The 26,421-nt window shown below is 42.1% G+C and overlaps 1 protein-coding gene across 5 annotated transcripts in view; it reads right to left on the bottom strand.

Annotated features, from left to right (window-relative positions):
* ahctf1 (AT hook containing transcription factor 1) overlaps positions 1–26,421 on the bottom strand; it is a 125,480-nt gene that overhangs the window by 64,539 nt on the left and 34,520 nt on the right. For all 5 annotated transcript variants that reach the window (XM_038815387.1, XM_038815392.1, XM_038815383.1 and 2 more), the window contains exons 2-11: positions 23,162–23,290; positions 11,562–11,815; positions 8,248–8,428; positions 6,479–6,686; positions 6,103–6,219; positions 5,246–5,330; positions 4,448–4,598; positions 2,667–2,799; positions 1,511–1,692; positions 920–981 (exon numbers count right to left, since the gene is read on the bottom strand). In XM_038815387.1, the coding sequence (XP_038671315.1) occupies positions 920–981; positions 1,511–1,692; positions 2,667–2,799; positions 4,448–4,598; positions 5,246–5,330; positions 6,103–6,219; positions 6,479–6,686; positions 8,248–8,428; positions 11,562–11,815; positions 23,162–23,282 (1,494 nt within the window). In that variant the 5' untranslated portion in view covers positions 23,283–23,290. The remainder of the gene's footprint in view (positions 1–919; positions 982–1,510; positions 1,693–2,666; positions 2,800–4,447; positions 4,599–5,245; positions 5,331–6,102; positions 6,220–6,478; positions 6,687–8,247; positions 8,429–11,561; positions 11,816–23,161; positions 23,291–26,421) is intronic.

Raw genomic sequence — 26,421 nt, 5'->3', positions numbered from 1 at the left:
TGATAAACAATCTCCAACAATGTTCTTAGTATATTAAATGTATGATCATAGGATAAACATTATTACATTAGGCCAATAAAGCATTTTCTTGTAGACGGCGAAGAACTGATTAAAACAAGTTGAACATAGAACAAAAAATGGTCGGTTCAAGTCTCCAGTTTTGATAAAGGCCGAGAAAATATGGATCACAGGTATGAGTAAATAAATGCAGAGATTTAAAATTACTTCTGAAAATGCACAATCCCTTTCAAAACTTGCATGATACCAGTTTTGAAATTACAGCTTTCTGGAATGAGGGTGGCTACTGAGTGGCTAGTTGGGGGCTGCCATATTCTACTGAATTTCCACATAGAAAACCTGGTGTCAAATACTAGTCTTAGCAAATTATACCACAGTGAACTGTAGATTTGTTGAAATAAGTGATGGCATGGAGCAGTAGAGGAGGAAATAAAGCCAAGGTCCAGTTGAGTAATAGGCAAGGCTAGCTCCATGGCTACAATGGTGGAGTAGTCAGTGAATTAACTAGAAAGCTGGAATTCAAATAGTTTACACTCAGAACCAGTGCAAATTTGTTACTGCTCCGAATGACTAACAGGTTAACTGAAGGTCATCAAAATATCAGACCAGAAGCAGCACATTCAAAGGTTACAGATTCTATAATCTTAAACAGATTTGACTAGTCAAATCAACTAAAAATATATTTATTCCCCCCCACCCCGCACACACTTTTGTTTCTTTCTCCCCGGTAAATAAGCACAATATCTGGCTGAAGCAGCTTTGGGTTAGCATTGATCTGAAATTTAAGGTGTTACAATTAGACAATGTTAACAGGCAATCAGATTTTTTGTTAATTTAAAATTACCTCAGTTAAATTAAGTGACAGTGGAATATTGCTGCATTAAATGGCGTAAAAACTTACCTCTTTTTGAAACCCAGAGCATGTCATATGCACAAGTCCTGAATTTACCAAACATGTTGCATCTGTAAAAAAAATTTTAAAAACACTTTCAGAATACAAAAGTTAGTTAGATTTAAGCACAATGTAACTTCATTGCAGTGTTAATGTAAGCCTACTTGTGACAATAAAGATTATTATATTTTAACACCAAGCCACATTAGGCCAGGCAATCAAATGCTCGGTTAGAGGTACATTTTAAAGACCACCTTAAATAAAAAAAGGTAAAGTGAAGATGTTTAAGAGGAAATTCTAGAACTGAAGGAACAGTTGCCAATGGTGGAGCGAAACATACCAAATTACAAATTGGACATAATCAAGACAAGCAGCAGCGCATCACAAGTACAAGGTTCAATGAACACTTTACAAAATACAACGGCACTAAAGATTACACCGTAAACAATTGGTTGCTTTAATGAGATATGTTCCATGGGCACAGATCATTCTAAATTAACCTGCCTAAGTGGCCATTACACAAGCATTAACCTTGAAAATGACAAAAATGCTACATTCTATGATAGAACTATAAAAGTTCTAAACCACATGAGTACTCACCAAAATTGTAGGTACTAGGATTAAAGAACTGCTCTGGCGGGGGATAAGAAGGAGGAACCCCACGACTAAGACTTCTTTCGTGTACCAAAACATCCAGCAGGTAATACGGAAATGTCATGCACACAATAGCATCAAGGGACCATAATGCAAAGTAGGGGCAGTTATGAAGTTGCTCTCCCGCCCTGTATAATAGAAACCATAAAATTAAAATAATCATGTCTAGTCACAATTACAATTTGGTTTGAGACCTTCCAAACCCAAGACCTCTACAACCGAGGAGAAAGTAGCAAATGCATGGAAACATCACCGCCTGTGACTTTCCCTTCAGGTTGCACGCCATCCTAACTTGGAACTATGTTGCTGTTGCTTCACTGTCGCTGGCTCAAGATCCTGGGAACTCGCTTCCCAACAGCACTGTGGACTGCACAGTGGTTCACGGCGGCGGCTCACCACTACCTTCTCCAGGGTAATAAACACTGGCCCAGCATGAACAAATAATGAAAAAGGCCAGTACCTGTTCTGATGAAAGGTCTTTGACCCGAAACACTAACTCTGCTTCTCTCCATAGATGCTGCCTGACCTACTGAGTATTTCCAACACTATTTGTTTTAATTTCAGATTTCCAGGATCTGCAGTATTTTCAACTATTTGAAAATTTGTTTCTGCACTTTGAAAGTAACTTGCACATAAAATGTGGATGCAACACTCCAATTGTTCCACATTGGCCCGTGCAAAAACTAATCACCTGGAAGCTGGATCGTTTACTGTAACAGACTTTCTGTTTATTGTTTCAAATGTTTGAATAACCAGTGTACATATCTCAAGTTTCTTATATTGCATTTTGACAATTAGACATCTAAGACACGGAAATGTATCCCAATTATCACACCCACGTAGGTGACAAGCTTCCACATTAACAGGAAATTCTCCACGCTAGCCTAGAGACTATCCCTGCTCACTCAATCCAAGACAATGTTTATGTTCTTGGTGAAATAAAGTGACACAATCAAGTCAATTAGATGGCGCATTGGCTTGAAAGTTTGGGACGTCCAATAGGAGGCAGAATGACTTCTACAGAAAGATTTAATGCTTCCAATTTCTCTCTGCTCAAACGGAGGAATATTACTAGGAAAATAAGGAAATTCAGATTTCTTACCGTAGTGAATCAGGCATCTGCGCATGATACCAACGATTGATATCAAAAATACCCAGGTAGGTGGATGGCCTACGTTGTCCGTATGTATTCACCTGCCAACTGAAAATAGACACACTGGTGTCTGGCGAGCTGGCTGTAAACAAAAGGATCTCACTTAGCTTATTGCAAACAAATCAGCAAAAACATTACATTATTAACAATCAATATGATATATACAATAATTTCCGTTCTGTACAATGCAAGGATATGTCTGGAACTTTGCATCCACCTGAGAAAATTGCAAACCCAGTTCAAGATTGCACCACACAGCGACAAACGGCCAAAGTAAAATAACATATAGAACATTACAGCACAGTATGGGCCCTTCGGCCCTCGATGTTGCGCCGACCCGTGAAACCATCTGAAGCCTATCGGACCTACACTATAGAACATAGAACATTTAGGAACCGTTGAATGATATGGCTTCATTTACTGAACTATTGTGCAATGGGAGCAATTTTAACCTCATCTGACCAGCACAAAACAAGCGAGGGTGAGTAATTATCATCCAAATCACTTCCCGTAGATTACCCAGTTCCCATAAGCTCCTGGAAAAAAAGACTTTGGGCGTGATCTAATGGGCATGCTGCGCCTGAAAAGCAGCTCACCGGCACAGCGTGACCGATAAAAGCCGGGAAGCCTGCTCCTGGGATCCACCCGGCTCACAGCGTCTCACGAGATCCAACTTGATTGCGCGACATGATGCGATGTAAATTCTGCCCATTGTGGGCGGGATAACTTTTGTCAAATCTGCATATTAGAGCAAGACGGTTAGTCTCACTCTAATGCAGATTCCTGGGGTATCAAGAGGCTTTGGGATTCATCCCTTTCGCCTCGGAGACCACGAGCAAGCACTGTTTGGTACTTCTCTCAACAAACGGGGACCAGACAGAATGGCACTCGTGGGGGCCCCATGGGATCGGAGGCCCCCAGCTGTATGCCCTTTGGCAGGCTGGTGCCCTGGCGCCATCTTGGCACCCTGGCAGTGCCAGCCTGGTACCTTGGCTACGAGCGCCAGGAAATACGCGGCTAAATGTGCTCGCTATGGGACTTTGTTCCCAATTAGTTGAATCACGCCCCAAGAGACACAGTTAGAACTGGTAAGGCCCTTCCTTAAAGAGCATCATGTCAGGGTCTGATGCTATAATTGAACCCGGACTGCTATTATAACTTAAGCTTGAGCAAGGAAGGTGCTGTGGTTTTCCCAGCGAGCTGAACAGTCAGGGCTTGCTGGGAAGATGAAGAAGCTCGAGCTGGTTCAATTTAAAAACAGAGCAGTTATGAGACTCTGGGTTCTGCATGGAAATTTTTAGCCCACTCCTGCACTCTCTTTCCGAGACACCTCCCTGGAACCCTCTTGCCAGCACTTACCAGAATGTCAGCAGGTGGCTATGCGGAACCAGATATTTTTGCGGCATATTATTGAGACCCACAAGTTTAATAGCCTACAGATTTCTACAGCATGGCCTGGGTTCCCAATTCACCTCACCATCCCTAGAGCCTATTAAGAGTTAAAATCAGGACATATATATGTAAATTGCAATCCATAAAATATATATATAGTTCTTTCATTTAAAATCAGAAATTGCCACATAATTTCTCAATTAAATGAATGTTGAGCACCTGAAGCTCCCAATCTTTCCCAAGTGGCATTTATGGACAGCTCTGGACACTGCCTTTTGGTCTTCAAAAATGATCAACTTGGATTTATCTGCTCTACATAAGTAACACTTTAAACTCACCCTCAGTCACACTTTCTTCTCTATCACCATGATTCCGAAATTTCTCTATAGTCTGGCAGCCCAGCAGCCGAGCATTGGTATTGCTTGTCCTTGAAGAAAATGCTTCATAGGTAAGATCTTGAGTATAACGCTCTTCACAATATTCCAAGCCCTTCAAAATAACAGAAAGCCTATTTAGAATCTGAATACAAGTTAGAACCCAGGTTTTCTGCAGCTTAAATATGCCATCAACCTCTAAGGTATGCATTCATTCTTGGAGCATAGATTTCCAACCATGTCACCAGGGCCCAGAGGTCCACAAATTCAGATTTTTGATGTTTGTTGATGTAACATATTTCAGTTATTTCATTCTATATTAATACATACAGATATCTAGATAATGTTTGTGTTTATATCTAAACCTTGATTGAGAACCATGGACTTGAAGAAAGCAAAGGCACAAGACAAAATGTCAAGACCTCTCCTGAAATGATCACTATCAACAACTTCATATTAACCATGGGCTGGATTTTATACGCCCTGCTGGGTGTGTAGTGTACTTAAAATATGGTGGGTGCCCAGCCCACATCCTCACTATTCAGGGAGATGGGCAAGTCACCCACTAGGTAAATTTCACTAACTGGATTAGATTGCTTTAGTTCTAGAAATTACTTTTTAAAACTTCAGCATTCACATCTTCTATCATTAATCTTACCCCTATTTAGACTCATAAAACTGTCATTTGTTCAACATTTAACATTGCATACACAAAAGTAATCATCAAAATATATGGTTCAGAGGAAGAAAAAAAATGTGTACCTCATAGAGGATTTGTCCTGAAGTTAAACATTTCCGATCACCAAATGCCAACTGGAGTAAGTGCAGGCTTACCACGTCTCCTTCACTAGAAACAAAATAAACGAGAAGTAAACTAACAGTGGACCACATGACCATTCCTTCCAGTGTTTGCTGACCACACAAACTATCCCAGCACCCTGCAGACATTGCTTTAAACTATAGATGTAGACTGCACTTTAAAATGATGAGAACATAAAATGGATAAAGAAAACCGAAAGATTAATTTTCTTCTGGAACATAAAATATTGGAAGAATTGGCGGTACAGGAGGTTACCCTTTAACTGCGGAGATTAGAATTCCAATAATATGTCGACTGAGCATTGACTACTGCTGTATTATTGTTCAAGATAAATTTTGGATCTCCTGATCTCATTCCTAATAGGCATGACCCCACAGCAAAAACATTTCCGCAGAGCTCAGTGGCCCCACACAATGACTATTGACACAGGATGTATTGCACAAAGCAGGCCATTCAGCCCAACTAGTCCATTTGGTGCTTATGCTTCACTTGGGCCTCGTCCCATCTTTCCTCATCTAAATGTAGAACTGTAGTAAGGTCTCAATGAAACATCAGAGGTTGCTTTCCTGTGACTGAGACCAAGATGCACTGTTACAGATTTATGCTGCATCTGTGCCCTCCCCAACTTTGGAATGATTAATGCTGTATGTAGACATGAAGCCCAAAATCTAAAGTCTTCCATGCTCAGCATTAATATTAAATTACTCAAGAAGCAAAAATATTACATAAACATGAATTACTGTCAATAGCCTTACTGCAACAGGTTTGTTATTTTTCATACATATTTATGGCCACTCACCCATCCTGAGCAGACTGTACAGCCCAAAGATAACAGCAGTTCCGAGGGTCGTTCTCAGGCTCCTGAAAGGTGAATGCATAGACAGGCACTTTCCCTCCTTCCAGCTGGGAGTAGTATCTGCACCAAGGAAAACAGTCCCATCAAATCAACTATTTTCGGTAGCCCATTAGAATGTGGCATCTGTTGTTGCTACTGTGCGTGCCTGATTCTTCAGAATGCCCTGTCTTAGTTATACCAGTTAGTGAAACTGAATCTGGTTAAATTTTACGGAATAGGAGGGATCTATGAAGAGATCTAAAAACTTCAAACAACACTGCAGATACGTTAGATAATCATGATGAGTGAGTACACGAAATCAAAACTTCGTAATACTTACTCTTTTTTCAAAGTCTTCAAGTTCCAGAGTTGAACATAACCATTAGCAAAGCCAACTACCAACTGGTTTGTTCTGGGGACATAGCTCATTGCAGTGGCTGCTACCGCTGATGGGCTCTGCAACTGGAAGCAGAGGTGTCGTCCTTCCCTCATCACAGTTTCCCTCATTTGAGGAATTTCCCCAGGGGATCTATTGACCACTTCGAGATCTGAAAAGAGATCAATTCGGAATATAGCAAGTGAAAGCGCTCCCAACCCAATGTTTTAACAGAGCTGAAGCTAATGGACAGGTCTGGCTGATCAACTGAACCTACATTCAACATCTTAAAGAAAGAGATTCCTATAGCAATGGTGTCAAATAACTTTTGCTTGTCAAACTAAAACCACTGTATTACCACAATTTTTCTATTTGAATATGAATATAGGCAAATAAGTTCCCAAGTCAGAGTCAAACAGCCACAAAAGCAATGAAGATCCACATGAGAACAGAAGAGTTCTGTTTTACAATGTTCATGGGAGACTTCAGGACAATGGAGCGGAGGGGCCTGTTGACGCAAATCGGTTTATGTTTGTAAGGCACACATAACACTTGGGTCTATGAGACGAGTGTTTACGGGTACCCGCCAGGAGGGGATAATTTTTTTAAAAAAGAGCACGAGATCCCACCCCAGTAACATACTGTCCCTAATCCTCCCAATTTTCCAACTACCTTTCCAACAGCAGCAGTAGCGGCTGGAACGTGAGAGACAAAAGCATTTAAAAAGGAGCGAGAAACAAGAGGAGAGATGGGGAACCTCAGCTTCCAGCATTCAACCCGAAATATCTAATCCAGCAGTTTTTCCCATTAGGCCTCATCATTAGGATGGGAGAGAATGAAGCAAAGCTGAGGTGATGATTGCTACTGTCTGCTGCATGTTACATGTAAAAATGCTCCAAGAATTGATATAAAGAAGCCGACAACCGAGGATGGAAAACATAGAAGGCTCACTGGTTGCGGGAACAGTGGCTCTTGTTATAATACATCAAGGTGGGGTTAACATTTGATCTCAGTCATCCAAGACTGATGTCAGACAAGTAGTCTGACAACACAGAGGCAGAGAAAGGATTGAGAAAGATTTTGCTGCTACAAGTGAGACCTCACTAAATGGCCATGATTTTTTCCTTGGGGAGCCCTGAGACAATGGGGCACAAGCAGGAAGGGAAACCATTGAAGAGGATTCTCAGTCGATCACGGAGTATACAAGAATTAAACTGCATACTAAATCACAATGTAGCAGCACAAATAATTGCAATGGTTCAAATCTAGCCTAACCAAAGTGAAGTTGGGCTTACTGGGGAAGCAAAGTAAGATCAAAGGGAAGAGTATTTAACCTGGGATGGGGTGGAGAAAATCTTTGGAGTGTTTTAGATGAAGAATATTTTCACCCCACAGATCAATTTCATTACTACCTGTAGGTATAGGGGCAGTGTTAAATAAGCAACCATGAAGAGTTGATCTTTTTGGGTGTCTCGGTGGTGAGCAGTGACATCTGTGTGCTTAAAGAAAATAACTAATAATTGTATAATAAGAGATTGTAGCTCGGTGAATGTTTGCATACCATAGTGACAATAACAAGGTAAATAAAGTAGATGAAAGGAAAGTGTAATCCATGTATCAGGGCTGCAGTGACAACAAGTAATAAATGCAAATTTCATGTTATAATTCAGAGCACAAAGTAAAACGAGCATCAGCACTTCTATTCTCAGGGACTGTTGTGCAGATCAATTTACCTGCTGGCTCCTGTTCACTTTGACTGCATGAGAAGTCATCCAAACACAGATCGATGAGCAGGACATGTCCGGTATCAGTTACAACAGCTATAATGCCGAAAAACCAGCGGAGACTCTGGTGTAAGCGCTGTGTGCTGGCAGTGGCACCTCCATGGTTTACTATTGGTTCAATGGCAGTCACCTAGGTTTAAAGAAAAAGGACAAATCCTGAATAATTTTCTTTTAAAATACTACAAATGGATCCAAAATGTAACAAAATGTTGAATTAAAAACCAAAAGCAACTTAAGCGGATAGCATTAATTAATGCAATTTTTAATATTGTGTCTCAACATCACGCTTATTTTCAGCTACTTCACATTTGGCCCTTGAAGCAATTTTTGGGGTGGGCTGGGGGAAAGAGAAGAGGACAGGTGTAGTAAGCAAGTGGGGCATGTCCCTCTTTCCAGATCTAGGGCTACTTAGAAAGTTTTGCAACATTAAAATCAATGATATTCACCTGTCTTACATAGAAAGAACCAGATATAAGAAACAAAAGGAACAGATTTCCAGGATTGAAACGACAGAGCTTGCAAGAGGAAAAACACCAGCTCCTCCTGCAACTGAAGAAAGTTCTTCATGAAGAGGAGAAGCGACGGGCTAAGATGAAGTAAGAGCTTTTTCTCAGTCAGCCACTGGGGTGGGGATGGAATTGGACGAGGCCTGAATAGCCCATTTTCTGTCATTCCCCCTAGTTTGGGGGTGGGGAGTGGGTGGGAGGGGGCTGAATCTGGAATGCGGGCTGCTTTGCGTTGCGGGGGGAGGGAACCGTGGGACCTTGCTATCAGGCTGCCAGCTCAAAATGACGGCCCGATAACGGGATTCCCTTAAGAATCCCTAGTATCGCTCGCTATATATAAATTTGCATGGCAAGGCACACGGAATTGCTCCCTGATCTGGGAATGCAAATCAGTTCCAATTTACCTCTGGCGGGAGAGCATGGTCTTCCAAATGGAGAATCTCACCCAATTTTTGAATCCAGGAACCTGGGACTCGAGAACATGCCTTAAACAGTTAGCCTCACAGCTCCAACGACGCGGGTTCAATTCCGGCCTCGGGTGACTGTGTGGAGTTTGCACTTTCTCCCCGTGTCGGTGTGGGTTTCCTCCGGGTGCTCTGGTTTCCTCCACAGTCCAAAGATGTGCAAGTTAAGTCGACTGGCCATGCTAAATTCCCCCATAATGTCCAACGGTTAGGTGGGGTTACTAGGTTACGGGGAAAAGGTGGAGGCGTGGGCTTAAGTAGGAAGCTCTTTCAAGGGCCGGTGTAGACTCGATGGGTCGAATGGCCTCCTTCTGCACTGTAAATTCCATGATTCTAGGTAAAGTTCAACAGAAAATACATAAAACATCTATTTTACAAGCTGCAGAATCCAGCTTATGTTGTATAGGATCTAGATGATCCAGAGTGCAATTTTACTTTAAATTAGTATGATGCTGGGTTTTGACAATGTGCCTTTCCTGCACCTCGTATAGAAACCTACCACTTCCAATCAGGATTAAGTTCACAGAATCCTTAGTGCAGAAGGAGGCCATGGGCGGGATTCTCCCTCTGGGGACCAAGTCCCCACGCCCATCGGAAAACGCGCGGGAATCACTCCGGACTTTTTCCTAGCAAGTCCGGGGTGATTCTTTGTCTTCAAGGGGGCTAGCAGGGCCCCGGCGTGTGTCCTGCAGCTCTGGCTGCCGGCGGGGCCCTGCAGTTATGCCTGCGCATGGCAACTGGCTGCGGGTCTGCGCATGCGCAAGACGGCTGTCTTCGCGCCAGCTCCCACGCAACATGGTGGAGCCCTACAGGGGCCCGGCACAGAGGTACATAGGCCCTCCCTGGAATGAGCGCGCCTGCCAATCGGTAGCCACCGATCGCGGGCCTGGCCACCGTGGAGGCCCCCCCTCCACCAGGACGGCCCCCGCAGCCAGAACGCCGAGGTCCCGCTAGGTGGGACCATGTGCACATCTTTGGATTGTGGGGGCAAGACCCTTTCAGACATGGGGAGAATGTGAAAACTCCACAAAGGCAGCGACCCGGGGCTGGCATTGAACCCGGGTCCTCGGCGCCGTGTTGCCCCAGTTATATGGTTAGAATCAATGCTTATGTTTAAACAGTCAGAATTGAATCCCAATAATACATAGAATAGAACTGAGGAAGTCAGAGTGCAAAATATTAAACTGAAATATTAAAAGATTAAGTATCTGCTGGAAGAAACTCTTAGGCCCGCTACCCTGACCAATGTCAAGATGGAGCTTTTAAAGAAGATAAAATCTTATTTGAAACATATCCACCAGAAATACATATATTCCTTAGTTGATCGGCTCAAAAAGCAAGAAATCGTGTAAGAATTAATTGAAATGGCATCTTATTAGTGATGATTAAAGACGAATCTCATGACTGACCAGAAATTAAGTTGAATGACACATTTCCTGGTTGGCAACATGGGACACTTCACAAATCATGAAGTATCACATGTGGAATAATCGCACATCCTAGGTAGGTGGGGAGTGCCAGGATTCTGAGCCAATGATGCGAAGGAAAAACAATATATTTGTGTGTGACATGGAGAGGAAACTGGAGGTAGTGATGCTCCCATGAACCCACTACACATGTCCATCAAGGCAGTAGAGATCATGGTTTTGGATGGTTTGACGAAGCGGCTTTGACATGTAATGGAGGAGTTAAATGTTTACGGCGGTGGATGTTGTGTCAATCAAGCGGGTCGCTTTATCCTGGATAGAGTCAATCTCGAGTGTTGTTGAGTTGTATACATCTAGTCAAGTGGAGAGCATTCCATCACATTCTTGACTTGTACCTTGTAGATGGTAGAAATCTGCTGAGCAGCAAGGCGACTAATAACTTGCTGCAGAATACTAAGCCCCTGACTGCAATGCAAAGCGCAGTGCACATGCACTGTTCAAAATTTTCCACTTGTCAAACAAAGTCAGGAGCATGGAAAGGATTGCAAAAGAAGAAATTCAGACCATTCTGAAAAGAACAAAACATGCAACTGTCCTGTCCCAGGTGAAGAACAGTTGGTTAATGTTAAAGAGAAAACAAAGGAGCGTTCATCTTTCCTTACAATCTGTGAAGGGATGGAAATAATTATTGCTTAGTGTCCACAGAACTGAGAACGCAACAACTGATATGACAAATTTCAAATCGCACTTTTTCTTTAGTACAAATGGCACAATCATTATGAAAAGAGGTTAAAGGCCCTCTGCCTAATCAATGTATTTAGCTGTAAAGGGAGAGGGGCAATGGTCAAAGGATTATAAAAATGTACCTTTCCAGGGAGAAATACTGCTTTAACCACTCTGGATATTGCGAGGTCATAAAGACAGAGGATGCTACCTTCCGATTCTTTTAATCCTATCAATAACCCAGTTCTTTTCAGCCAGCAAAATTCTTTTATAGCCAGAATGGTTGGGGGCTGTTCTCCAATTCCGCGGAATCGATAGGCTGACAGTCGTTCACCTGTGACTGAGTTAAGCAACTCCAAATGAGCACCACAAGCCAGCCAGGACAATCCGTTTCTACCTGAAAGAGAAATACAACACAATAACGTACCATATTATGGTAAACATGAATTTTCCTCAACACTTCGCTTATGGTTTTAGAATTATAAAAGAAACAAAAAAGGAAACTAGAGTTTTAATATCCTTTCAGGAAGGAAGCTTGCTATGTCCCAGACCTTGCAACACATCGGACTCAGTTCGACACCTACTACTTGACGACAGATTGCCTGGACTATTAGCTGGCTGCTAAAAAGGATCAGTGTTAGGAACAATGTATAACCAACTTCACCTTCTTTTTGTGTGTGTTAAGAAAGATAGAACATGGTTTCAGTTTCATTTAGTTTGTGAACTTGGTGTTAGGAAGTTTGGTGGGCCTCCAAACAAAATGGTCATTTTTTTCTGGATTTGTTTGTGCACTTGCATTCTTAATGAGGTTTTACATCCCTAAAATGAAGAGATGCAGGGCAAAGGGGCTAGTAGTTTTGTGATTTTGTTTGGGGGGGGGGGGGGGGGGGGCGCAGAGAGTTGAACAAAAACTACTGTTGCCTAGCAATAGGGGCCAGGTAACACAAAGACAGAAAAGAAGTTCAGAGTGAAGACAGGAGTTCTAAGCTCTCCGGGAATGCGCAGGAATTCATTGGAAGAAAAAGTTATAAATGCCTCAATAAAATATCTTCTAAAATAAAGGAATTCATTTGCCACTGGGCCAGCCAAAGAAAGAAGCCTGAAGTGTTAAGATGGTAGTAAATTTTCACTGGGATTTTGCTGGGATAAAAGGATGGTACGAGTTTGAATTATTTTCTTGCGTTTATACGAGATCTTTCCAACCTTGTTTTGATGTAATACAGATCACTTTCCCCCATTGGTTAATAAATGCTTTGTTCTGTATGTTAATCAGTAATTTCTTGTGAATTATGGAATCTACAGTGCAGAGGGGCCATTCTACCCATCGAGTCTGCACCAGCCCTTGGAAAGAGCACACTTCCACCCATCCCCGTAACCCGGTAACCCCACCTAACCTTTTTTTTGGACACCAAGGGCAATTTAACATAGCCAATCCACCTAACCTTTAGACTGTGGGAGGAAACTGGAGCACCCAGAGGAAACCCATGCTGACATGGGGAGATGTGCAGACTCCTCACAGACAGTGACCCAAACTGGTAATTGAACCTGGGACCCTGGCGCTAACCACAGTGAATTTGTTCAGTAACTTGTTTCAAAACAAATAGCAAAGTTAGGATCTATCAAGCCAGGTTCCACTCTGGGATCTCACTTGTCCAGTATTATCAGATGGGATCGTCGTTATACAAGCTAGCTACTCCGTTTCATCAAAGTCGCTGCAAAAGAAAAATAAAATAACCACCACTTTCTCAGAGCAATGAGGGATGAGCAGTTTATGCCCGTTAGCCCTACATCCCAAATCTGATTGGTTTTAAATTACGAGCATAAGCAAGAAATGCCAAGGGCTACAGTGTGAAAATGAAAGAATTTGGCAAATTTTTAAATCCTCAGGAATAGTCTCATTCTGGAGGGTAGCACGGTTGCACAGTGGGTAGCACTGCTGTCTCATGGCGCCAAGGTCCCAGGTTCGATCCCGGCTCTGGGTCACTGTCCGTGTGGAGTTTGCACATTCTCCCAGTGCTTGGGTGGGTTTCGCCCCCACAACCTAAAGATGTGCAGGCCAGGTGGATTGGCCACACTAAATTGGCCCTTAATTGGAAACATGAATTGGGTACTCTAAATTTATTTTTAAAAAAAGAAATAGTCTCATTCTTTAAATTGTTTCTGGGAAATAAATTATATTTCCCTTACCTGTTACAGGCAGATAATAAGTAATTGTTACTGAAATGGGAGAGAAATTTAAATCTGTTTTCTTGGGTGAAGTGCAGTTCTTTACTTTCACTGGGGTGGCATGGTGGCACAATGGTTAGTTAGCACTGCTGCCTCATTGCTCCAGGGACCAGGGTTCAATTCCGGCTTCGAGTGACTGTCTGTGTGGAGTTTGCATGCTCTCCCCGTGTCTGCGTGGGTTTACTCCGGGTGCTCCGGTTTCCTCCCACAGTCCAAAGATGTGCAGGTTAGGTGGATTGGCCATGATAAATTGCCCCTAGTGTCCAAATCGTTAGGTGGGGTTACTGGGTTACAGGGATAGGATGGAGACTTGGCCAGAGGTAGGGTGCTCTTTCCAAGGGCCAGTGCAGACTCAATGGGCCACATGGCCTCCTTCTGCACTGTAAAGTCTATGATTCTATGTCCATCTGGTCACGATATGGGAAATATATAAACTGAAGAGATATAACTAACTTGAAACTTCCCTTCTAATAGCCATAACAGTAGTCAACATTGTCTAAAAAATTAGCTTTGACTAAGCGTCATCTGGACTCGAAATGTTAGCTCTTTTCTCTCTCTACAGATGCTGCCAGACCTGCTGAGATTTTCCAGCATTTTCTCTTTACTTTCAGATTCAACATCCGCAATAATTTGCTTTTATTGTCTAAAATATTCTGTTCTAAATAAGACGATATTTCGGCCCATCGAGTCTGCTGTACCATTCAGTCATGGCTGATATGATTCTCATCCCATTCTCCTACCTTCTCCCATAACCCCTGACCCACTTATTAATCAAGAACCTATCTATCTCTGTCTTAAAAACACTCAGTGATTTGGTCCCCACAGCCTTCTTCGGCAAAGTGTTCCACAGATTCACCACCCTCTGGCGTAAGAAATTCCTCCTCAGCTCAGTTTTAAAGGATCGTCCCTTCAATCTGATTTAATCAGAATCGACCTCACAATTTGAACAATGCCTTCCCCCATTTTTCTATCAGATTTATTTCAGTTCTGAGAAATGTAAATAAGAGGGCACTGTAACCATTTAGAACACCGTACACAACAAAGACTTTAGTATTTGCCCCATAGAATATGCTAGAATGGCCAATAGATTGAATTTAATAGCCCAGGTTATTTTCCTCCATGAATGACACCTCAGGAAGAGCGAGCATGGGTTTGAGACATGCTGATATTATATTTTCATAGCAGCAATCAAACAAATATCAGTTCTGCTCTCAAAAAAGTACTTTGAGAGTCCTGTACAGAGCTTTGACACCTAATGGCTCAGAAGCTACAAAATGCTGGACAGACAATTCTTATGTGTTTCAGTTATACAATCGCTCATTGTATTCATACACAGTGACATAAAAGTGGTTTAAAAAAGTGTTGCATTGACAAAGTAAATCTCAAACAGCTGTAACACATTCACTATATCCCCCAACAAACCTCAAGCAATCAACATGTTGGTTCGAAAGCACAGCTGGAGCAGAAATCTGGCTGGAATTCATCACATGTTGGAACGCCACAAGACACACTTGTCCCTTGTGTCAACTGCTTGCCAGAACCATGCACAAGAAATTAGATCTCACCAATGCAGCATTGATGAAAGGCATGTGTATGTGGAAATGCTGCCTCTTGGAAGACCCTAGGTGTGAATCAAGTGTTCTGGATGGGAGGGGGTTTAATTTAAACAGCCCCAATTTCTTCTCTCACGACCAAACGGTAAGCAGAAAAGGTGATTTGATTTTGATTACCTCCTTTATAAGGGTTGGCATATTTCTCAACCCCTCAGTTTGGGTGTGATCCAATTTCAATTCATAACTCCACAATCAGGTGAGCCCAGAATCAAAGTCCAATGATGTATGCTTTCAGAGATCGGCAGCTTGATAACTGAAAACGATGCTAGCTAATTAACTTTTCCATAAGAGAAGACTTCCACAATGAGCTAGGTACGCAGTGATTAATTATTCTGGCAGGTACTGGCATCAAAGTTCAGAGGTTAGTGGGGCTGAAGGATGATAGGGGATTTAGGGTTGTTGCTGTTACTTTATTAAAATAAAAATGACAAACTGTCTGTATGATATAGTTAAGCTTTTGTGTGCAAGAATTTGATAACGTTTGGAATAAAATAGATGTTTAAAGAAAAGTTCAGAGGTTTCAGTAGAAACAGTGGCTGGAAGTTTCCAGCTGTTCCTGCGGAATCGTCCTGCCCTGCCACCAGCGAACACTCGCTGCGAGTTACCCAGCAGTAGGGGTGTACACACTGGGAAACCCAGTGGACAGCAATGAGCCATTCAATAATGGCTGATACGTTTCTCATCCCTACAGCCCCTGATTAAGGAAATGTGCATAATTCATCATCCTCCTTACAAACATAGGTTTTAAAGTCTAAATGCACATTGCAAGGCTACAGTATAGCTATGATAAATAATGCTCTCAAACAACTGGAAAATACCCAGTTTCTTTGCAGCAATATGTAGAACTATAGAGATAAAGTTCCAGATGCAAATCAGCGATTCATCATAGTTCAGCAGTTCTCATTAGAACCTGCACTTCCAGCAAACAAGCAGCATCATTAGATATTTTATTGCATTGATACCAGCAAGCAATATCATCAATTAACGTATTTTTGGAGGAAAAAACTGACATTATCGATGAAGTTCCAAGTGATGGAAAGAGAGCTCATGTAGCTTGGTGACTACATTACTTAGCTTTTTTTTTATAAATGTTTTTTTATTGAGTTTTCATATTTTATATATGACAAATTACAAGTTATTAGAGAGAGAGAAAAAAAAAGGAAAACACAAAATTTTTTAACATGAATATTTACAGGTAAGCATCTTCATAACAATAATTGTGGCCGCCCCCTTTAGCCAGCATACATATTTTACATTCCCCAATATGGCCGAGGCACATGTTTATAGGCATTTATTTATAGTTTGGTTTTGGGCCTTGGCTTGCTACATTACTTAGCTACACCTCAGCCAATTAATCTCTCGGCTATCATCATCAGTGCTACACCCCAGTCTTGAATAGAGCAAAATGCTCGTTGCAAATAAAACTTTAATTTGTAAGGACAAAACCTATAATTGCACCCTTAGATGTTCTTCATTATTCAAGTGGACACAGTGTGAACATTTCACACACCCCTATACTTAACTTCCAGCTATAAAAGTGTGGAAATGTGAGAACTTCAATTACAATTATAGTTTGGCATGAAATAATTATGCACTAAGATCTAATTTCTATAATTATACTTTTACTTTAAGGCAGCAATAAAAACAGCATACAAAGGCGCTGGAACAAGTGCCAGCTCTTATTCCATTCTTGACCCAACTCTCATCTGATAATCTCAAACATACACATACAAACACATTCAGTGTTGCATTAGGGATGCACTTACTGTCAGTGTTAAGGGCAACATATGGAATAATTGAAATAGTTTTCTAAAGCTGCAATTCACCTACACCCACCCCTATAGTATATTAAATTTCTGATAATCACAATAAGGTTATGGAAAGCAAGAATTCAAGCATTTTCCCTGGCACATTATAATAATAGATTTAGCTGTGTGTCTTTTCATATGTTCAGTCACAAAAATTCCATTTGTAAGCCTTCAGCTTCAAGTTTCAACTTTACATACTTCCAACTCAACCATTTGGAGTGCGTTTGACTAGATTTGTGAGGATTTCCCGGAATGCAATCTGCATCACAGGAAATACAGGGACATGCACACCATATTCTCTTTAATAAACCATATTCACTGTAATAAAATCTATTGTGAAAATTCAGCCTGCAAAAACAAAATGATGTAATATCAGGAATTTGATTTCTCCTACCTCCTCAAAATTTTTGTAATTAACCTATTCATCTTAAGAATTCGGAATGTAATCTAAATGTCAGGTATTGAAGTCAAACTTTTAGTAGCATTGTAGGTACAGATTCATAAAACACTTTTAGTCACAGGTTCACATTTGTTTCCTTTTGTAGAACTTGCATAGTAATTTGGAGTGGAATATAACCAAGGCCTTCAAATACATGTTATGAATATGGATCCTACTTAGGGCGGCACAGTGGTTAGCACTGTTGCCTCACAGCACCGAGGACCCGGGGTCAATCGCGGTCCAGGGTCACTGTCCCGTGCGGAGTTTTCATTCTCCCCGTGTCTGTGTGGGTCTCACCCCCACAACCTAAAGATGTGCCTGGTGGGTGAATTGGCCACACTAAATTGCCCCTTAATTGGAAAAAAAAAAGAATTGGGTACTCTAAATTTTTTATTTTTTTTAAATTATAAGCAAGCCTGTACCCAATATCTGGAAGCTGGACTCGAAAGACAGATATCCCCTCAAACAAGCAGCTCATCCTCGACTTTGTACGGTGCATCCTGTACACTACCTTGAGCTGTATTAGCCCCAGCCTCGCACACAAAGTAGAGGCATTTGCCCTCCACAGCACCTCGCACAAGTACCTCCCCCAGCGCTACCCCCCAACTCTCCCTCCCACTTTGCCGTAACCCCATCCTCTTCCAATATCCTTCCGTAAATGCTGAGACGACCCTTCTCCAACTCCCCTGCTGACTGCACCGCCTCCAGCATTGAGGGGGCAGGTGCTATTGTGAAGTTCGGGAAGACCTTCCTTGCAAAGTCGTGCACCGACATGTACCTGAAACTTTGGCTGCGCGCCAGCCCAAATTTCTCACCCAGCTCCTCCAAACTCGCAAATCGCCCTCCCAGAAACAGATCATTCATTTTCTTATTCACCCTCTCTTCCTGTCCCCGGAACCTTGCGTCCATCCTCCTTGGCTTGAACCCATGATTCCCCCTGATAAGCATTTCACCCGAACAGCTCCCAACCCAAAATGCTGCCTAAACTGCCTCCAGATCTTCAGCGTAGACACCACTGGACTCGCTGAATGCTTCCCTGGGGATATCGAGAGTGGTGCTTAGGTCGTGCTGGGAATTAGACGTATTTGCAGTTGTTCTACAATAGTTGTTTAGTGTTAGTTGTTTATTATTTATTTTATCCTAGTTATCTAATCATGCAGTTGTTCTACATTATTTATTTTAAACAACATGTTCTGTAGTTCATCATTCATTTCGGCCAGTTTACAGAACATGACATGGTACCAGGATGGATGATTTAACAAAAATTTGAAGATTCTGTACAAAATAATCCGAACCACTAAAGACAACTCTACAGGATAAGAAAGGAAACAAACATTTGCGACTAACCTTGCAAACTACTGTCCTCTGGTGCTCAACATGCAGTAAAACTTTGAAGCCTGGAATGAAAGACATCTAGGCACCTCAACACCTTTGGTTTACCAGTAATGTAGAAGGAAATGGGTGATTAAGCAACAATTTTAAACTTTACGTTGCAGCCCTTGGTCTGCAAGCACAGCCCGATGAGAGGCGTATCGCATTGCTGCGCACTGTAGCAGGTCCCCAAGCAATTGAGATCTTCAATACTTTTGTATTTGAAAACGAGGCTGACAGCAAAAGCTTTGAAGAAGTGCTTAAACAATTCAATCAGCATTGTTCCCCTAGAAAAAAACAAAACCAACAAGCACTATGTATTCCATACCCGTACCCAGAACACGGTAGAGGCATTCGATAGCTTCCTCATAGACTCCTAGTCACCAATGATACGGGACCAGATCAATTAAGTGTGCGAGCGGCTTCTGCGGGAAACAGACCTGCAATTTGAAAGTGCCATTCAAATATGTCACGCTAGTAAACCTTGCTGCAAAGTAGCTCGACAAGTTGAATCTCCGTAGTTTTGACGCAAAGACAGAAGAGTCGGCAGACACCATTAATGCGTTGCCGCAGCTGAACAAGGAACATGCTCCCAGTGCGGATAGCTATTTGAGCAGTCTGCCCAATTCTCCAATTTGTGCCCGCATGGTGACAAACGACATATGCCATGGCAATACCCTGCTTATGGAAAAATGTGTGCCATCTGTAATGGCAGGAATTATTTTGCGACCCAATGTTAGACAAGAAAAAGGCCGGAACAGACAGAGAGTATCAGCGCTATTGATGAGAGGTGTCTAGAGAACACATTCTTTGTAGACGATCTCCAGCGAAGAGAGACTCAAGTTATATCAAGTATTTGTACCAATCTGCAGCAAGTGAATTGAAGGCAGGTAATCATAAAGATAAATGGACGGTGCCATTAAAGATAAATGGCACAGCGATAAGTCAAGCTTGACACTCGCGCGAGGGCCAACCTCATCAACCTGTCTGATATAAAAAAGCTGCAAATTCAACCAAAAATAGTTACCAGAATAGTATTAAGAGATTATAATGGTAACAAAATCTCGTTGTTAGGAATCCGTGAGCTTGATGTCGATGTCAAAAACAAAATTTCCTGTGGCGGTGGCGGACTGCGAGTCTTTGGAGTCGAGGCTTATGAGGAGCTATAGCTAGTCCGATGAGTCTATAGCGTGGACGATGCCGCAAGAGGCCCACATCCCTCACGAGACTCCATATTGAATGATTTCCCTGAAATTTTCCAAGGTTTTGGTACGTTACCATATACATAAAAGATTCAATTGGAAGACCTGTATTTACGATGTCACCATAAGAGAAGACACTAAGAAGGACTCAATGCTGCAGAAAGTGAGAAGATATCTTTGCGAAGGATAGCCCAGACAATCCTGCTCCGGTTTCAGCAACATGAAAGCAGAGTTGAGTGAGCAAAATGGAAAGATAAAGCGCTAAAAGAAAGCCGAAGACACAGTCTATTGGCCGGGCATCCTCAAGGACATCACCACAATGGTACGAAACTGCACACGGTGCAGAAGAGTGAACGTCTGTACACAGTGCAGGAAGCAAATAAAAGGCACACAATGCGAACTGCTTCAGTTCTAAGTGTTAGAGAACTCTGCTAATCTAGAAGCAGAGAAGCAACCACTCGGAAGTTTTAAAAAAGGGAGCAAGGGAGAGAGTTCAAACCAACTCCACAAAGAGGTCTGCCGATAAGTCTGCAAAATGCCTCAAACCATGTATGATGCAACCACCAGAAGAAGCATATAGCAGTCCTAAAGCATCTGAAGAACATACAACACAAACACAACAAAATGATGATACATCAATATATGAAGAAAATCAAACGCAAACAGCAAATATTAACGAACACGAAGATCCTGTGCCAGTTCTGCACTGGGGAGATCTACAAGAATAAGGCACAAGCCAGAAAGACTGAACTTGTCACAGACTGTAAAGTAAAACAAAAGATATCTGAACATGTATATAGTCATGCATATCATGATGAAACAGAAAAAGTAATTTTATGCTTGTAAATGATTTTCTTTTACAAAGCAAAGGGGATGTGATTATCATAGAATTTACAGTGCAGAAGGAGGCCACTCAGCCCATCGAGTCTGCACCGGCTCTTGGAAAGAGCACCCTACCCAAGGTCAACACCTGCACCCTATCCCCATAACCCAGTAACCCCACCCAACTCTAAGGGCAATTTTGGACACTAAGGGCAATTTATCATGGCCAATCCACCTAACCTGCATCATCTTTGGATGATGATATGCAAAAGGCAAGTTTGTACATAATATTATGCATGACCTCCGACCACTAGGTGGCATTGTAAACCCATGCGACCTTGTGATCTGAGAGTTGGGAGTAGGTCGTGCTGGGAGACAGACGTATTTGCAGTAGTTCCATAATAGTTGTTTCGTGTTAGTCGCTTATTATTTCATTTCTCCTAGTTATCTAATCACGCAGTTGTTCTACAATAAATTTTAAACTACATGTTCTGTACTTCATCATTCACTTCAGCCAGTCTACAGAACATGACAGCGCTGTTGCCAACGCCCGCAACCCTGACCCTCTGCAAGAGCCCGCCTCCATCCTCACCCACAAAGACCCACCCCCCGGTCCATCCCTGAATCTTCTCTGCATTTGCCCCGCCTAATAATAATACATCAAATTTGGGAGGTCCCGCAGTATCACTTTCCTAATCCTTGCCACCTTCCCTGCCCACAAACGAGGTCAGCCTGTTCACCCCCCTAAAAAATGCCTTGGGCAAAAAGACCGACAGGCACTGAAACAAGAACAGCAGCATCTTTGATTAAGTATTCTGTGGGAAATGTTAGTGGTCAAGGAATTTGATGATTCTATAAGAAACATATCAAGTTACTCTTAGCTTTATTTTAATTTAGATTAGAAAACTCTGGCCCAATGTGCTGCTGTCCTACTCAATATTGTAAGAATTGCTTGTGGAAGGAATAATGAGTAAAAAGTGTATTCTTTTAATCACAAAGAAAGAACGAGAGAAGAAACTAAGCCAAAACATTGTTTAAAGCAATGTAATCTAGTTTGTGCACTTTATTGGACACAAGTTGGCCCCAATAAAACTACGATTGTGGCTGAATAACAGAATTTACTGTATTTTACCCTGACATGACCCTTGTACTGAATTGTGGGAGGACAGGGTGCTTGCCAAATGAAAAGCAATAAGTTCACCATGTGAATTAAAACAGTACTGTATAAAACTCCAGCATTTTAACTGTCAAACATTCTAGATTTAGCACAGTGGGCTGAACAGCTGGCTTGTAATGCATAGCATGGCCAACAGCGTGGGTTCAATTCCCGTACCGGCCTCCCCAAACAGACGCCGGAATGTGGCGACTAAGGGCGTTTCACAGTAACTTCATTGAAGCCTACTTGTGACAATAAGCGATTATTATTATTATGTAACCACATAGAGGAAAGCCTAGAAAACATCTGTACAAACTGAAGCCTTGCTTTGCATACCCGAAAGATTCCTTCTCCTAGATTTTGACTTGAACCAGAAAAAAAATTCCACTTGAAGAGTTTAGCTTCTGTAAAGACCTAGGCCGTGGCTGTATATTTTACCTCAGCCATTGGGAGATGCTCTCATTGCAAAGGACAGTTACAGAAGTCTTCCCATCTTAAAGATTCCAGCAAATCAAACCATTTTTACCAGTTCGGATCAACATACTGTCTTAATCTTTATTTGTAGTGGATGGGCAATTTATTTTAAGTTCAGGTCCTTTCATGTTTTGTGCAGTCACTGGTAACTTGAAGGGGTTGACTTGTTTGTCGCCTGGTGGGAGCTTCCAAGTTACTGTGCAGCCACTTGGCTTAGAGGGAACATTAGTTCCAATGTTTATACTCACAACAGGTTACCGGATAGCAAGTACTGTATTGATAAAAATGGACTTTAATTCCTCGAAAGTTGTCCCAAAGAAATACATATCTTGAAACCAGAGGAACCAACACTGAAATCCATCAAGGACAAATTGACCAGAATCCATCAATAACTTGCAACTAAAGTATCCAACAAGATAATAAAGCAAAACAGCATAATATATAAGCAGTGACACATTTTCTAGAAATATACTGCAAAGGCTTTTGTAGTGGAAGCACGCAGTATTCAGTGGTATCCACTAATCAGGAGGGAGGCAGAGAAAAAATCAAATCAAAATTCTGCAAATACCATAATGCAACATCTAAAATGAAAAATTACAGGCTAATTTTGATCAAACATAGTTTTGCCATACCTGCAGCAATTTTCCCGTATAGACCTTCATCTTGTGTTGACTCGTCATCAGCAAGAGCTTCAATGGTCACTTCTGGAAACTGCAGTAGACCACTGGTGACTTGCGCTGCGAGCTCACACATGCTTCACTCTGAAATAGAATAAGCCAAAATTAATGGAGTGTTACAGATGAATTACATAGCAATTTTAGCGGTTATAATTTATAAAATACTAAGCAGCATTCCCATGGTGAGTTAGAGGCTATATTGTTATCATTTTTTTCACGATAAAAACTGATTTTTGTGACAAATTTTATTTTCATTAAAAGCATATTTTGGGGTTGAATTCCACGACTATCCATTATTGTGTCAAAACATTTTAAATACTACTTTAAATGATATTTTAAAAATACTTTTCCACCTTTAAAGCTCAAAATATAATCGCAAAATAGTATGCAGGATGCACCATTTGGAATTAGATATCTGATATTTAGTAGCACTTGAGTAGGGGTTAGCTGCACGGGGGTAGTTCATTGCTCTGCCAGAACTGGGTATGACCCCAAACTATTAGCAACATTGGGATGGGGCTGCTGGGGTTTAGCAGCATTTGCGGGCTACATAGGGCAGTACCACTGTCGATGGAAAACATTGGGGCTTATGGTGGACCAGGGGCATACAAGGAGGTGGGATTTTATCGACTCCTGGATTCCTGGTATTGATCAGTAATGAAAGAAAGAGTTACATTGGTCTCTCACTGGTTTGAAACTTGGAGATCTTTGCAATGATTAGCCTCTCAAAAGATACCATGAATACGATAGTTACAATTTCTCAATGCAATACCTATAGCGGAGAACGTGATTTAAAAATTTTTTAAAATTTATTTTTAAGGGAAGTGGGCATCAACTAGCTAGGCCAGCATTTATTGTCCATCCAAGTTGCACTTGAGAAAGTGGTGAGCTACTTTCTTGAACCGCCACAGTGCCCGAATGTAGGGACAACCACAGTGCTGATAGGGAGGGAGGTCCAGGATTTTGACCAAGTGGCAGAAAAGGAATGGATATATTTCCAAGTCAAGATAGATAATGAGCGACTTGGAGGGGAACCTCCAGGTGATGGTGTTCCCAGGTACCGGACGCCCTAGTCCTGCTAGATGGTAGTGGTTGTGGATTTGGAAGTTGCTGCTTAAGGAGCCTTAGTGAGTTCATGTCGTGTATCTTGTAGATGGTACACACTGCTGCCACTGTTTGTCGGTGGTGGAGAGAGTGAATGTTTGTGGGAGGGGTGCCAAACAAGCAAGGCTGCTTTGTCCTGGATGGTATCAAGCTTCTCGAATGCTGTTGGAGCCGTACTCAACCAGGCAAGTGGAGAGTATGCCATCATGCTCCTGACTTATGCCTTGCTGATGGTGGACAGGCTTTAGGGAGTAAGGAGGAGAGTTACCTGCTGCAGAATTCCCAGCCGCTGACCTGCTCTTGCTGCCACAGTATTGCTAGTCCCGTTCAGTTTCTTTTTTTCAAAGTTACTTTTATGAGATATGGGCACCGCTGGCTGGGCCAACATTTATTTGTTCATCCCTAACGGTCATTCATTTCAGAGGGCATTTCAGAGTCAATCACATTGCTGTAGGTCTGGAGTCACATGTAGGCCAGACCAGGTAAGGACAGCAGATTCCCTTCCCGAAAATACATTAGTGAACCAGCTGAGTTTTTAAGCTCATCACCCTGGGTCTCTGGATTACTAGCCCAGTGACAATACCGCTACACCACCACCTCACCATCACTGACACTTGTATTGTGTTTTTTTTTTTCTTTTTTTTTTTTAAATTTAGATTAGCCAATTATTTTTTCCAATTAAGGGGCAATTTAGCGTGGCCAATCCACCTACTCTGCACATTTTCGGGTTGTGGGGGCGAAACCCACGCAGACACGGGGAGAATGTGCAAACTCCACACGGACAGTGACCCAGAGCCGGGATCGAACCTGGGACCTCAGCGCCGTGAGGCGGTTGTGCTAACCACTAGGCCACCGTGCTGCCCTACACTTGTATTGTGTTAAAGGTCTGCTTTAAAATGAATGGTTTACAGGCTATAGAATTCAGTTTCAGCTACTATTCATAAGCTGAGAGAAGGCTCACGACGAGCACATAGGAACTAATAATCTGTTTCTATCCTGTATTCCTTATTTTAAAATTATTTTCATTGATTTCTAGAAGAGGAATGCAGGTAAACAAAATACAATACAACATCATAATGCAACTCCCCTCCAAGAAACAAATAAAAACTACACAAAAAAGCAAAATTAACAGTCAACAGTAATTAACTTTCTTTAAAAGGAGACAAATGGCTGCCATCTACAAAAACAAATTCTCAGTGGATCCTCTTAATCCTCTCCAAATATAGAAAAGACATTAACTCTTCCAACCAGGATGAAACATTGGGTGGCTCAGGGGATTTCCAGGTTAATATAAATCTGTCTGCAGATTATTAATGCTGCAAATTCAATCAGGCCTGCCGTAATCTTACTGAAACTAACCAGTGCAGATGAAGCTATCACAGACCAAGACAGTGTGTGGGTCAATATCTAGAACTTTGGAAAGAGTGTAAAAGGATGAAAAAAAACAAACACTGGCCAGCTTCAGGCATCACCAGAACATGTGGATATGGTCTTCAAGGGCGAGCGAGCACCCGTCTCATTTGTTGCTCGTGTTATGGAAAAATTTACTAATTCTAGCCTTGGCAAAGTTAATTCAGTGCAGAACTTTAAATTGATGTAAGCTTCATAGAATTTAGTGTACACGGAGGCCGTTCGGCCCATCGAGTCTGCACCGGCTCTTTGAAAAGAGCACCCTACCCAAGCCCTCACCTCCACCTTACCCCATAACCCAGTAACTCCACCCGACACTAAGGGCAATTTTGGACACTAGGGGCAATTTAGCATGGCCAATCCACCTAACCTGCGCATCTTTGGACTGTGGGAGGAAACCGGAGCACCCAGAGGAAACCCACACACACGGGGAGAACATGCAGACTCCACACAGTGACCCAAGCCAGAAATCGAACCTGGGACCCTGGAGCTGGGAAGCAATTGTGCTAACCACCATGCCCTACTGTGCTGCTGATGTAAATTTAACCAAGCACAGGAGGATGTGGAGTTGACCCTAAAAAGGGCCTCCCCCCACCAGTCATCCATAAGGTCGAGCACAAGCTCCACTTCTCAATAATTTCGTACCTTGCTGAGAAGGGAGGGTCAAGGGATATCATGCAATCGTATAACCTTGAAATCGA

The sequence above is a fragment of the Scyliorhinus canicula genome, chromosome 1, assembly GCF_902713615.1.
Source record: "Scyliorhinus canicula chromosome 1, sScyCan1.1, whole genome shotgun sequence".
NCBI lineage: Eukaryota > Metazoa > Chordata > Chondrichthyes > Carcharhiniformes > Scyliorhinidae > Scyliorhinus > Scyliorhinus canicula.
The sequence above is the reverse complement of the archived record's forward strand: the minus strand, read 5'-3'. Positions and strand labels throughout refer to the sequence as shown.